The sequence below is a fragment of the Lathamus discolor genome, chromosome Z, assembly GCF_037157495.1.
Source record: "Lathamus discolor isolate bLatDis1 chromosome Z, bLatDis1.hap1, whole genome shotgun sequence".
Taxonomy (NCBI): Eukaryota; Metazoa; Chordata; class Aves; order Psittaciformes; family Psittacidae; genus Lathamus; species Lathamus discolor.
Window position 1 is genome coordinate 78,202,056 of NC_088909.1, and position 15,086 is coordinate 78,217,141.

The 15,086-nt window shown below is 37.2% G+C and overlaps 1 protein-coding gene across 6 annotated transcripts in view; it reads left to right on the top strand.

The window, feature by feature from the left end:
* MPDZ (multiple PDZ domain crumbs cell polarity complex component) overlaps positions 1-14,655 on the top strand; it is a 93,349-nt gene extending 78,694 nt beyond the window's left edge. For all 6 annotated transcript variants that reach the window (XM_065661285.1, XM_065661286.1, XM_065661290.1 and 3 more), the window contains 12 exons: positions 987-1,132; positions 1,461-1,544; positions 1,650-1,843; positions 2,070-2,217; positions 5,310-5,396; positions 6,751-6,847; positions 7,523-7,566; positions 8,605-8,727; positions 9,649-9,753; positions 9,872-9,984; positions 11,191-11,314; positions 12,146-14,655. In XM_065661285.1, the coding sequence (XP_065517357.1) occupies positions 987-1,132; positions 1,461-1,544; positions 1,650-1,843; positions 2,070-2,217; positions 5,310-5,396; positions 6,751-6,847; positions 7,523-7,566; positions 8,605-8,727; positions 9,649-9,753; positions 9,872-9,984; positions 11,191-11,314; positions 12,146-12,292 (1,412 nt within the window). In that variant the 3' untranslated portion in view covers positions 12,293-14,655. The remainder of the gene's footprint in view (positions 1-986; positions 1,133-1,460; positions 1,545-1,649; positions 1,844-2,069; positions 2,218-5,309; positions 5,397-6,750; positions 6,848-7,522; positions 7,567-8,604; positions 8,728-9,648; positions 9,754-9,871; positions 9,985-11,190; positions 11,315-12,145) is intronic.
* The last annotated feature ends 431 nt before the right edge of the window (positions 14,656-15,086 follow it).

Here is a 15,086-nt window from a genome sequence, read left to right on the forward strand (position 1 = left end):
CTAAGTATTTGTCTAACATAAAGCCATATACTTGAATGGTCACATCCTTTCTTAATTTCAGTGGAACTTCTAATTAGTGCCTTTTAAAGTGCCTCAAAAGGATTTAGATACCTGTTTCTACCTTTTGGAAAAAAAAAGTAATTTTGGTGTTTTTTTCAAGCACAGGGGACATAAGTAACAGATATAATCTGAGTATCCCAGGCATTTCGATTGCTGATTTTTTCCTTTAGTTGCAACACAATATCTCTTCCTATTATTTTTAGCTTTTTTTTTTTTCTGTGAAGGGTACAAAGCTGACCAAAATGCTAAAGCAAAGACCCATTTGTGACAGACCAGAGATATTGAATATACGGATAAATTGCAGCATAAGGATGCCATAAATACTTGCACTATGAGAATAAGTACTTGCACCACAAAACTTACAGCTTCCAAAAGATGTGTCAGTTAAAATTTCTTTTTGAATGCCACTAAATAGTGACTGTATAAATCGTTTGACTTGACCATGGATTTGTGAAATATCACTAGATTCATACTTAACAATCTTTCTTATTCATCTCATAGTCTGAGATGAAATATTTAGTTAGATGGACCTTGACATTAGACAAAAGTGCGGGTCTGACATCCCTGAGTTTATGTGTTGAATACATATTATGTACCTCCATTATCTCTGGTCTACATTGCATAGTTGCTAGTATAGGTGTTTAGTTTAAGTTGTGTCCTAAATAGAATCTGTTGTGTACAATAGCTTCTTTTGGCTATCCAGACTGTGATCTAGGTATTTGGTGGTATAAAAATTGGACAGTTGCAAATAAAACTACAGGGCGGTGCTTGTCTGAGGGGAGCAGAGAGCTGGCACCATCTTTCTTTGTAGGTCATCTATTCTGTTCTTGCTGTATAGCTGTAAGTAGGCTTTCAAAATGCTGGTTTAAAGTCACTTCTCTAATACCAAGCCATCTTACTGTAACGTGGATGTTTAATTGTTTCAGACACAAGCAGATCGTCAACTCCAGCCACATTAGTCTCTGACCCAGCTACTTGTCCCATCATTCCTGGATGTGAAACAACCATCGATATCTCCAAAGGGCGGACTGGTCTTGGTCTGAGCATTGTTGGAGGAGCAGACACTTTGCTGGTTGGTTGTAAAAATACATTTGTCACTGAAGTGAAATAACAATAATGAAATTAAAATGTCTGATAAAAGAGATTTTTTATTCACCTGTTTCTCTAGCATTTATAGAAAGATACCAAAAATACCAGTTGGAGGGTGGCAGAGAGGGAAAGGACTTTTAAAATTGAAAGAATAACTGACCTTCTTTAATATTTTGATGATCTGTTTATCATACATCTGACTGTTTGATTTGTCACTGATGAATTATAGTAGGAATTTTCAGTTGCTCTTGGTTCAAAGTAGGGGCGTGTTTTTTCAACAGGCAATTTATTTTTGTTTTATGCATTCACAGGGAGCAATTATAATCCATGAAGTATATGAAGAAGGAGCAGCATCTAAAGATGGGAGACTGTGGGCTGGGGATCAGATATTAGAGGTGTGGTGGTTTCTTTGATCACTTACTATCATTTGCTAGCTAGGCATCTTCTGTTTGTCTGCTGAAAGGTCCTGCACACTTTGTGATTGTATGTTTTCATTGCAGGTGAATGGAATTGACCTCAGGAATGCCACACATGATGAAGCGATAAATGTCCTCCGACAGACTCCCCAAAAAGTTCGTCTGACTGTATACAGAGATGAGGCCCAGTACAAGGAGGAAGACATGTATGATGTACTCAATATAGAGCTCCAAAAGAAGCCTGGCAAAGGCCTTGGGCTGAGTATTGTTGGGAAAAGGTATGAATGTACCTGGAGAGTCAATATCTGGAACTTGCTGGGTATGCTTAGCATAGTCAGGAAGGTGCTTAGATCCTGTGGGCTTGAAGGCCATATCTGTAATTCTTGTGCTTAAGCTATTTAGCCATTCTAGAGGAGCTAGTGCAACATTACTCAATAAAAAATCGAGACATAAAAATAGGCCTCAAACAATCCTGTAATGCAAACTCCATGTGTGTATTTGCAGAAATGATACAGGTGTGTTTGTGTCAGACATTGTCAAAGGAGGAATAGCAGATGCAGATGGAAGATTGATGCAAGGAGACCAGATACTGACAGTGAATGGAGAAGATGTTCGAAATGCTAACCAGGAGGCTGTTGCAGCTTTGCTAAAGGTATCGGGAAAAGAGAAGGTGGATAAAAGTGAAGAATTGTCATCCAGATATTTTGAAAACTTTAGTTTTGTTCTGACTGAGTTCAGATTGCTATTGAAATACCAGTGAGAATCACCTCTGGATCCAAATTTAAGCTTTCTGTAGTTTAAAGCATTAAGATTTTGATACTTTGCCTGATGAAAATGGAAGTAGTGGTGGTGCAAAATGTCATATGTTTATAACACAACAGAAGACCAGTACCTAGAACAACCTAAAACGCAACCTGTATTTTTTCCAGCAAACTGATAGCTGGTTAACTGTCTCACATTTTCAGAAAGATACACAGAGCTGACTTTAAATGCCGGAAAATTCATCACAGTATCTGTGCCAAAAAGTGATTACTTTGATAGCTGACAATGTTCATCTTGTTTCCGTTTTTTTTTTTTTTTTTACATCTAGAGGTCACCTTACATCCATTAAATGATGTAATACATTTTCCAGTGACCAAACCATCTAGTATAAGAAACTGCTTTCTCACAAAGATAGTTTAAGTATAAATTCCTGTCTGCAGCTCTTGGACCAGATTTTCTGTTCTCAATAAATTTTGTGTTTCTGATGTCCTCCTGCTATTTAGAAATCAGAATGAAGTCAGATAAATGTTTCCTAACAGGAAGTCCAGCTGGTCAGCTAGCTCATCTATTTCCATCCAGGGTTTTGAATCATTCCTGTTGCATGGTTAGGATTCCATTGAGTCAGCATTTTCCAATAGAAAACCATTCCACTGGAAAAAAATTAACAGCCGCTACTCATGGCTGACTCTTGGATTACATGGACACACAATCATCATTCTTTGCACTCAGCATCCAAAGATACAATTTTCTAGATCTCGAACAGTTCCTCGACCTTTGTTTTGAGGGGAAAGGGGAATAAAAAGGGGAGCTAGGAGCAATTCTTCCATATTTTCAGCATTAGCCTGTAAGTGAGAATGCCAAGGGTCTGTTCTGACAGTGAACTCATTTATAGGTCTTCTGGGGTAATGGTACTTTTCCATTCTTACCTGATACTTTATCTAAGGACAGTATGTTTCTTCTTCATACGCTTCACTTCTACATTTCTCTTAAGTTAAAATGCCATTTTCAACATGTATGTGGAAAGTTTAATTTTGGCACGTGTTTTAAACTATCTAATTGAAGATTCTTAGTTCTCACCTTTCATTCTTATATTCGTGTGTTAAATATTTCATCCCACTCAGTGCTACTTGTAATTGATTGCCCTAGTTCTGAGGAATGAGTCTTTAAAAACATCTCAGATATATTATTCTTAATGATTCTTTTTTATTCTCATAATATAAATAGAATAAAGCACAATCACATGTGGACATTTCCCATTTTTATTTCAGGTGTCAGTTTTCTGTTTCATTCATGAGTGTAAGATTGTGAGTGAATTGTCTTGAATGGACTGAAATGTATTTTGCTACAAAATTATTTATATATTTGGAAAATCCTAATATTTTTTAAGTAGCGTGAGACCACTCGAATGTGTTGTCAGGCTGAGAATTCTACTTATTCTTGCAGTGTTTCTTTCAAAGTATCTATAAAATGTGAAAAGTTGATCATTTTTTCCCCCTCATTTATCTTAGGGATTCATCAAATGGGAGATTTCAGGAAAAGGGAGTAAACTGTAATAAAACTAAATGTGAACTGATGTGTTCACAAGTTCTGTTGGGGAGTATTACCTCCCACTTTGACACATTATAACTTTAAAATCTCATTTGTGGGTTTGCATTTTATGGGAGGATGTGGTAGTTTTAGGTATGTAGGCTACTTCCTCAATTTTCCATTTTGGATAAGAGTTGTCCATATGGTTTAATACAAGCAGGAAAGAATGGTTTTGCCTGAGCTTTGATCAAGTTTTTCCCAGGACACAATGAAGTCAACGTTATTTAAAAAATAAAGAGCACTTTAGCAATAAGCCTTTTAGTATCACTCCTGAAAGAATAGCAACAGGATATGAGGTATAGAAACCCTGTTTGAATGGACATGTCCTGCTGTCAGTTTTGATATATTGGTCTGTTACTTACAGAGGATTTTCTGACAAATACATGAACCTCTCTTAGGTTAATACATCTAAAACATGATAAATAAAGGCAAACTCACGTAATACTGACTTATTTGGATACAGGAGTTCATACTAACAGTTTCCCAGTGAAAGAAAGAAGGGAAAGCAAATTAGCAACAAAACTTGAAATTTTTGTATTGAGCATGTTGCAGATGGGTAGCTTTCTATTGACACTACTTGTGTTATTTTGGAAGTTCAGTTTTCTAAATATTGTCTGTGATAATGTATCTGTTCCCAAAGTCAGCCTAATATCTTGGTTTCTAAATATTTCATTGTAGGGTGGATTTTCTTCTGGGTCATGCATTTTGTGCAGAGATGTCAATACTTAATGTCATAATAAAAAGCTTAAAGAGCAGTGGAAGGATTTTTCAATGTGCAAACAGTCCATATCACCCAGCTTCCTGCTGGGAGTCAGATGCAGAAGTGCCATGTGAACTGTGTATAGATGCTGGGAAAACCACCTGCCCAAATTTCTTTAGTTACATTGGTATGGATCCAGAGTAACAGATAATTTCAAGACTGGGAGAGAGATGACTAACTACCAGTTTAAATTCCATGCTCTTAGTCATATTAACAGAAATAACGATTAATGCTTTCAGGTATTTTACTATTTTTAATGCTTATTGTGAAAATAGTCAATTTCACTGTTCCTTGAAAAATGCCATCTTGAAAATATATGTTGACATTACAGTTGAGAAGCCAAAATTACTCTCTATTAAGTGGAAGGTAACAGAGTTAGTCTTCTTGGGAAATTTTCACATCTGTGTTGTAATACTGGTTAATCCAGAAAGTACCCTGCTCAGTATTGAATATCACACTATACTTCATTTCTGTGTCTCTATCTGGTCAGAGTTCACTGCAGGGCTGATAACCCATTATTTTCCTCTCTGACCATATTTTTTTCTTCTTCCACCATCTAATAAGTGAGTTAAATATTGTCATAGTCTTTAATATTGTACATATGGGAGATGTGTTCTAAGTGACTGGTTCTTCAGTGTTCTCTAGGTATGGTAAGACTAGAGGTCGGAAGAATAAAAGCTGGTCCATTCCACTCCGAGAGGAGAACATCCCAGAGCAGTCAGGTATGTAACTGTTCAGTTTGGAAGAAACAACAGTTAAATATGAAACCAAATAAAAAGAATTGGGTTTATGATGACAATGATTTTCCACTTACCAATCCAAGGTGAAGAAAAGTAGTTTTTGTCTAGTATGTTCATTTTAGCATATTGCATCTGTTAAAGACATGATCTAGCAAAAAATGTAATCCAGAAATGGTTTTGCTGTGTTGCCTAGTCTGATTTTTATGGTTCCAGCCTGAGAAGCAGAAAGAGCTATGATTCTCATTGATGCCACAAGAAATTGGGAGTCGACTTTTAACCTCTTTGTTACTTTAGGAGAGTTTGGTATGCAGTGCAGTATTGTTTCAGTAAATTTAATTAATTTCTTCATTCTTTGCATCTTCTTATCATAAACTTTGTCATCAGGAGCAGGTAACCTGCACCTTTGCCACCAGACTTCTCTCAAGTTCATTTATTTTATTATTGACCTCATGGTAGAGTGTTTCCAACTTGCATCAGTTTCTGCATTTGAATGTGCATCATTTATGTGGTCGCAGCTCATACTGTAATTATCCTCAGCAGAGCTGTATTTCTGAGAGCTCACAAGTTACCTTAGGAATTTCTCTAGTTACAAGCTGGGTATGCAGATCATCAGTTACTGAAAATAAACAGTTTTAAGACAAATCATAACAAAATAGTTTCAAGTGAGCAGGTTACGACTGGATAAGACTGAAGTATTAGGCTCTCTTCAAAATGGGTAGTGCCAGACAAGATGAAAACATGCAAGCTCTGAGTGGTCGGAATTGTAAGTACTTAAGTAAGAAGAAGCCAAAAATGTTGAATGTTTTGAAGAGTCTGTAACAGTCAGCAAGCCGGTCTCACTGGGAGCCATGTTGTTCCTTTACATCGCCATGCTGATATAGTGAAAATCTGTCTGGGAATTGTGCAGTTTAAACTGAGTGGAGAGCCTAATCTTAATTTTAGCTGATGCAGTGGGTGAACATGAGATACACAAGAATATATAAAGATCTGTCTTTTATATTCTGTCCCTACCTTGATAATTGTTGCTGACTTTTCAACTAGAAGGTCTTGGTGAGTTTGTAGAAGGTGCAAATATAGGGTCATAGTGTGACCCTCAAAAGCAGTGGTTCAAAGCATTTCATGGGGGTTGTATGCATGCAGTCTCTGTTAGTCTAATGATGTTTCAAACAAGCAGCCCTCTAGAGTGACCAAGAAATATGTGGAGGTTCACTGTGTCAGATTTAGCTAGGCACAGAAAAAGTAAAATACAGCAGAATCCACTGAATACCATGGGTGACTTTTTTATTAACTGGGTGTCTGAAGCTTTTCTCTAATCACTGTGTAACACTGTATTTAGGTCAGTGAAGGAAGCAGCAGTCTCTCATCCTTCACTTTCCCGGTTTCTGGGTCCAGTGCACCTGAGGTCTCTGAAAGTGGTCTAAAGAAGAATACCAGTAAGGTTTCTTTGGTGCTTTCAGTATATTGTACATGTGAACTGAGAGCTGAGATCTTTCACTTTCCCTAAAATGTTATCATTATGTGCTGTAAGCCTGAAAATGATTTGTTAGTCATTAAAGTGCTGCAGGGGTGGTTATTGTACAGTGGGTCATATATATCTTTGAGTAACTTTTTTATAAACTGTCAGCTTCTTATACCAGAAATATAGATATTCAGAATTTAAGTTGTCATAATTTTTATTTAGTCTACGTATGTCTTCAGTCAAGCTGTCTTATTCATAGAAATCCAGATACTGTATAATTAAATTAGACTAGATATGGAATAGCTGTCTCATGCTCAAATTTAGAACAAAGTTACTTTGAGCAAAAGTACTACTGGTAAATAGCATTTTTTTATATTCCATTCTAGCATGCACAACAGTGTTATTCCGAAAGGTATTTAAATTGAGAGAATGGAATGACTACTTTCACCCATTCTGGAAGCATTTCAATCCTATTAATTTAATGACAGCCACTTTCAAAATCTGCTTAAAAAATATGTCTGCAGTAGACCAGCAGAATGTTAGAATCATTATAGTGGTTTGAATAACTGTCATGTGAAGTATTCCTAAAAATGCTAGTTTTAACTTTTTTTTCTTTTTTTTTTTTTTTTTTTTCCCAATTCGTTAACAGCAGCTTCTGAAATACAGGGACTAAGAACAGTTGAAATAAAAAAGGTAAGTTACAGCATGAAATGTTATATATCAGGAGCAGGTTTTGTAGATGTTGTCAATAGGTGTGTTTACAGAAAGGAAGAAGTCTGGCCCTGTTAGTTGTTTTGAGAGAGGAATTGGTATGCCTAATTCATTTGACTGCCTTTTCAGGTCAACACTGTATGATCTCCAGTGCCTATATGTTTATGTAAAAGCAGTGTGATCTGTGCTATCACATTCTGTGACCTGAAAGCAAGAGGAGGAAAGACTAGTAAGAGATAATGGGACCAAGTTTTACTGTTACGAGACTGAGTTATATCCAGACTGTTTTAGTGAAATCAGGGGAACTGTACCAACGTTGCAAGCCTATTGTTTGGTATTTCATGGGTTTTTTTTCCATAGGTATTTTAGGCTCTTACGTGACAGCTGCCAAGTTTTCAAGTGTGGAGTTCAGTCAATTTCGTTATTTACAGGAGCATGGCTGCTTCTGATTGTCCAAAATATTTATATTGATTTGACTTTACCCAGCATCTAGTTAACTTGACTACATGTATTATATTTAGGCATTCTCTTTTTACGGTAGAATCTGCAAATACTAGCTTACAAAAGCAGTTTTTGTCGTTAGGTAGGGTGTTGTATAGTAGTGAACAGCTAGTTCTGTTCTTCAATAATAGGACACTAGGGGGAGCATAAAGATTAGTCTTTGGGAAGTTTGTAGCATGAGATTGATACAAACAAAGACAATCAATTCCATCTGTCCAGTTTTCCTTGCCCATACTTTCTATGCTGACAGTAAAGGTCTGACACTGGATCCTGTAATTATTTAGTTTGGTTAAGATAAAGCATACATCTAAGTCAGCAGATTGTCACCTAACACAGGAAGAAACGTTTCACTTGCACTTTCTCAAAATGTTGTGAAATAGTTAAGCTTAAAAAATGGTTTGAGACAATGAAATTATAATTTTCATAATGTAGGGGCTTTCGTAAGTATTTGAGATAAGCTTACAATTCTCTGCATGTGTTTTCCCAGAAAAATCTAATGTTTTTTTATTACGATAACAGGGCCCTGCAGATTCACTAGGAGTGAGCATTGCTGGAGGTGTAGGAAGTCCTCTTGGGGATGTTCCTATATTTATTGCCATGATGCACCCGAATGGAGTTGCAGCTCAGACTCAAAAACTCAGAGTAAGTTAATTGTTAAGAAGGTTGTAAAGATTGCATGGGTAATGCACAATAATTGCGTTAGGCAGGCAATAAGTTAGCAGTTTAATGATGTAGTCATAAATGCTTCTGGCTGTGACAAGAATTTCTGCTGTTTGGATTGATGAGAAGGGAACTTGGATTGCTTTAGGACTTCCTTCCCCAAGTTAGTTACCTTTCACCAATTAGCTCTTACCATGCTAGCAATCTTGGATAACAGAGGTAGTCAGCTTGTGAAAATTAAAAGTAGGGAGAGTAGTTCAGAGTGACAGATTCTGTAAGTGAGCTCTGCTGGTGAGCGTGGTGGTCTGTGTGTATGCCGTCTGTTTTATCTCTCAAGTTTTCTGTGCTTATCTGTCTTGGGATAGAGGTAGTACTTTCTAGGTTCTGGGTTAAAGTGTGAGGTCTTCTATCATACAGCACTTACATACGTACTGTATTCAGTTGACACTGTATGTAGTTGAATTTGACTCATGCTCCTTTGAAAATGGATGGTGTTATTTCATGATGAATTCAAACATACAATCTCTGATAATTTACCACTTCAGTCAGATGGCATTCAAAATGCATGTCTTTTTTACGTGCTGTATATTTCTAATTTTTAGGATCAATTTGGTAAAGCATAATTACTTTTTTACACTGAATACACTAAACCAGTGTAATTTGCTAATTGTGATATTGAATTTTCTGCCTTTGCAATGGGTCATTATGTAGTTCAAAGATGATTTGTCTTCAAGAGAAAAGGTACCATGAATAGTTGCTGATTTCTTTCTTCCTGCAGTGAATCACTAATAAAATCTGGCTAAATACAAATGCACAGATCTGCTATTATTGAAAGAACCTGACAAATAAATCTATGTAATGAAAGTTATTGTTAGCTAGATTTTCTACATTTTTCTTCTGCAGGTTGGGGACAGGATTGTTAGCATCTGTGGAACATCTACGGAGGGCATGACTCACTCCCAAGCTGTTAGTCTCTTAAAGAATGCTTCAGGCACTATTGAGCTGCAGGTAAAAAAATCTTTGGTGACATTTGAAGTATTTTCTGAATACGGTTTTGGCAGCTGCTACAATGAATTATTTTAGTGTCAACATTCTCATTTTACTCGTTTCCAAACTCTGTTGCTAGGTTGTAGCTGGAGGAGAAGTGAGTGTCGTAACTGGTCATCAGCAGGATCCACCTACTTCCAGTCTTTCATTTGCGGGACTAACTTCAACCAGCATTTTTCAGGATGAGTTAGGGTCAGTAACTGTAGAATATACAACCTCTATAACGTGTTATTTTATGTGGTACTCAGCCTGGAAAAGCTTAAAAATTCTAGCAAATAATGGATGACTTAACTTGATCATTACTTACATATTTGATATACATGGGCCCTTTTCTACGTTCTTCGTGACATGATTTGCTGTGCCGCTTTATTTTGCTCCTTTGTAAAGTTGTGATTTGATTTCTTCTCTGTAAATACAGTCTCCTTTGTTTCACTTGGCCTTGGTAGCTGGGATTAATTGATAAACCCAGAATGTTTTTTTCTCAGACTTAAATAGCAAGGCCCTTTCCACAGTGCTATGTGTGTTTCCATAATGTGCTTTCTAGCAATGGGCTATCAAGTGTCAGATTTTCCTGGTATACATGGTACACTGCTTGTGGTATACTGCAAAGTACAGCTATGAAAACAAGTTTTGACCCAAATTCAGTTGTAAATCTGAGGCATTATTCTTCTAGGATTAGGCAAAGAGGGAAAGGGGTTTTTTTTAGCCATACAGATGTATTTCAAAAGATTGAACTTCAAAACTTCTTATAGTAAAGAATATGTGGGGAAATATACCTATTAATAGTCTGTATGAACACATATATAGAAATAACACATTCATATATTAAAGGAAGAGGGAAGCAATTACACCTTACAGAATAAACTGTTGGGCTAATTTTCGGTGGTTTTTAGGATGTGTAATGAATTACAGGATTTTTAATGTAGGTATTTGTTACAAAGAATTGAGGTACAGGTTTTCATCTTTACTTCACTACTAAGCGCTGTTAGTGGGACATTGCAGTTGTAACTGTGCCCTGAGCTGAGTGAAAGAGGTGTTTGAAATAGCTACCTTTGAGTAATAATAAGGGCATTAGACAGTTACAGTGTTCTACATGAACTAAAGTAGCCAATTCGTTATAATAAAAGCATATGTAGTGATGGTGGAATAGAGTCATAGAATCATAGAATTGTTTGGGTTGGAAGGGACCTTAAAGGTCATCCAATTCAAACCCCCGTGCCATGGGCAGGGACACCTTCCACTAGAGCAGGTTGCTCAAAGCCCTTTCTAGCCTGGCCTTGAGCACTGCCAGCAAATATATTGCTTAACTTGAAATTTTTTTTGTTTTTGTTGTTGACCATTCTACAGGTTAAGTCGTAAGTTCAGCTAACATTGCAATACTCTTCTTCCTTTTCTTAGACCTCCTCAGTACAAGACGATTACTCTGGATAGAGGACCAGATGGCCTAGGCTTTAGTATTGTGGGTGGTTATGGCAGTCCCCATGGAGACTTACCTATTTATGTGAAGACGGTGTTTGCAAAGGTAAGTGTAAATTTTGAATTTGTTCAATTTATTACTTAGTTCGTAGCAACTGCTGTCTTAGAGAGTGGCTTGAGTCTGAGGCCAAAGGACTGTTAGTTTCTCATAGCGTTTCTTCCTTGGTGCAAAGGCTGGTCAGAATGTGCTTGCAGCATTTGAACGCTATAGCCTTAGGAAGATTCAGAATTTCAAAAATCATGTGACTTTGCGTGTGGTAGTCTTCTTCAGCCCTCCAAAATGAAATTGTGCACATACTTAGAAAAACAGACCTCTTGCCATATTTTTATAGTGTATTTTCTTCAGGTAATAGAAGGTACTTTTTTGTTTATTGTGACTCAGAGTCTGAAGGATAGACCAAGATGAAATAATTAAGCTCAAGCCTGGATCTTTGGAAAAGTTCAGGTACTGATAGATTGGACTGTCCTAGGAAACAGCCTTGACTCAAAGAAAACTGGAATCAAGAATCCCAATCTTTTATAAAAACATCAAAGTACAGAGCTTGGTTTTGATTAGTAAATTTCTTATACCAATTGCTGAAAATTTCTTCAGGTCCTGAAAATCTTACTTCTGTGATAGCAGAGGTTAATTGTTACCCTGGCTGGGCGAAGAGGGTTTAGAGAACAAAAAGTCCTACAGATCTGATTTCTAAATGTTGTGAAACTTAGAGAAGGCAGGGCATACTGCAGCAGTAGCAGGCTGTACTACAATTGACTGTATTTGAGTCATTAAAATACAAAAAGCTTTAAGGGTTTTTGTATACAGAACCCATCTTACTCAGACCAAAGGGAGAAAAAGAAATGCATGGATCTGCAGTTACGTGTTGTATCATTTCAGGGTGCAGCAGCAGAAGATGGACGCCTGAAGAGAGGGGATCAAATCATTGCTGTGAATGGGCAGAGTTTAGAAGGGGTGACCCATGAGGAAGCTGTTGCTATTCTGAAAAGGACAAAAGGAACAGTCACTTTGACTGTTTTGTCATGAACTGGCTACCTGAAGGGGTAGGGTCAATAAGACTGTTACTTACACTCCAGATAGCAAAGAGAATGGAAATGTTTATATAGCCTTCTTGCTTTTTCAGCTTCACAGAACTGTGTTACAACACTGAAGAATAACATTTAACCACATTTTTGTATACAATAGAAGTATTTCTCTTACTGTCAAGCCATGGGGATAAGTTATGTCAGCTATGTAAAGACATGGATATTTTTCCTATTAGTGTTATACTGAATGCTTCTAAGTCACCAGGGAAAAAAAAAAAAAAAGAAAGAAAGGAATGCTTGCATTAATAACCACACAGCAAAACTGGAATGTTCTGCTCAGAAGCTTTGGATATTTGAAATATGTTGGAAAAATGATAAAGTCAACAAGGGGGTGGCATGAGTGGCAATAGTCAGAAAAAAGGTTATTGAAGAAAGAATTAACAAAATATCAAACTCTACAAAAAGAAGAAATAGTATGTGGTCTGGAGGCAGATTATTAATGGATTTAGGTGGTTGTTTGTGTTATTTCACAATGCCCAAGTAGGAGGACCTGAGTGGGTGGCTTGGGTGGGGTTTTTTTCTGTGTATTTAAATTTCATAAGCCATGTTGTGTCCAAAATAAAAATAAAACTGCTTTAGTTTGGCTTAGGTTTGAGGGTTTAGGTTTGTTATTTGTTTGGGGTTTTCTTTTGTTTGAGGCAAGAGTGTATGTATGTTTGTTTTGAAAGGAGAGGACTTGTGCTCAAGGCTGAAAAATCCATTTGCTACAGGAAGCTACTCCTGGCGAATGAGGGTGCCTAGCAACTGCAGTATTAGAACAACTCAAATTCTTTTATAATAGTAGTGGTTTTTAGCCTATACGGATGCGAAAGCAACCTTTCCAATGTGAAAGATTTGTAAGGGAATCACAGAATCATTAGGGTTGTAAGGGACCTCTGGAGATCATCCAGTCCAACCACCCTGCACGGCAGGACCACCAGCAGGTTACACAGGAACACATCCAGATGGGTTTTAAATGAGAAGGAGACTCCATGACCCCCCTGGGCAGCCTGTTCTAGTGCTCTGCTACCCTCTATGTAAAGAAGTTCTCCCTCATGTTGAGGTAAAACTTCTTGTGTTTTAGGTTATGGTCATTGCTCCATGTCCTGTCGCTGGGCACCACTGTAAAGAGTGTGGCACCATCATCCTGGCACCCACCTTTGAGATATTTATATGCATTAATGAGATTTCCTCTCAGTCTTCTCTAGAAGAGAAAGTTGTCCTTTTCCAGTGTTTCATGTAAGCTACCTCAATCAGAGCCACAAACAAACCTCTGAGGGCAGGTTTACTTAGCTTGTGGTTATTGGTTAAGCCAAGGTGGAAGAATTTGATGTTACAGTGTTAGAGCCATTACCAATAGCAGCAAAGGTCGGGTCCTCCTTTGACTGAGGAGACCTAAAACCAGGAGTTGAGGGTAGGTAAATGCTGAAAATTTCCATGGTAGGGGTGAGTAGTAAGACAGCAGTGAAGGTCTTTACGTATCATCATTAAGCAGAAGAGGAGATTTGAGGGCCACAAATACTGGTTTGGGCCCTCAGATTTAATTTTAAGGCAGAAATACAAGACAGTGTTTAGTCCATGGAGCAGTTGTTTGACCAGCAGTGTGGTCAATAAATTTATGAACTCAATTTCCTAAGATGGAATCTCCAATAAGACTGTGTCCAAACCCTTAACTGATTGTAGCCTGCCTTTGCCTCTTCTCCTTTAAACTGGCTCTTAGGAATCTAGCAGATAAAGTGCACTTTGCCTATGATTTACCTTCCTGCAGAAAAATTTGCTAAGTCTTTTGCAGAAGATTTGTAATTACCAACAATAACCTTTGTGTTAATTAGCAAAAATAAATCTGTAGCAAGAAGGCCACCGTGTCAGTTGTCATTTAAGAAAAATCTGAGCTGAAAATGCAGGGAATGGTCAGGCTGTTATTAGGGGGAGATACAAAAGACTAGCATTTGTTTTAGTGGAACACAAAAGCAGTATTAGGAATGTCTGTGAAATAGTATTAACAGATTGATAGTTATGTCTAAATGAATTAACTAAATAAACCACCCTCTTTGTCTTTTTAACTATTCCAGAAGTTACACTGCAGTAGGGTAGAGATGAAAGAAAACAGATGGTATCATTACTAGATGCTGTTGTTATGGAATTGTTTTTCTATACTTATTCCTTGGTTAGAGTGAGAAATGCCTACATTAGAGTATGTAAAGTCATCTTAAATAGTATCTATATTTGTAACAGAAGTAGTGTACAGATATTTTGTTACTGCTGTTCTGTCTACATGGAAGTTTTGAGTGAATAAATTCCAAACTGTTATGACGAAAAAGTAAAGTCGCAGGTGTGTTTCTGGTTGCTTTACAATGGTGTGCTTGCATTGTTCATTCTGCCATGAAAGATTTATTTAGAACAATTAAGAAAAAGTCATTATTCTTTATGTGAACCTTACAGCATCTGCTAAAAATTGCTTTATTGGGATTTTGAGATTTTATATTCACTTGCAAACTCTTAGCATATCCATGAGACCAGATATCAAAACCATCTAGGAGTTAATATGAAGCTGCTTTGCCTTTTTGAAACAGACAGCATTAATCAGCCTGTTTAAAAAGTATTCCTCTGGGCATGGGACTTGCCATGAGGAATCAAATCAGTGAGCCATGGAGCTTGGGACTTTGTGTTTAACTGTGACCCACGCTGCAGCTTCAGAGCACAGGATCTCCCTGCAGCCCCATGCCAGGAAAGCTATTTCGTGACCACTGCTTAGT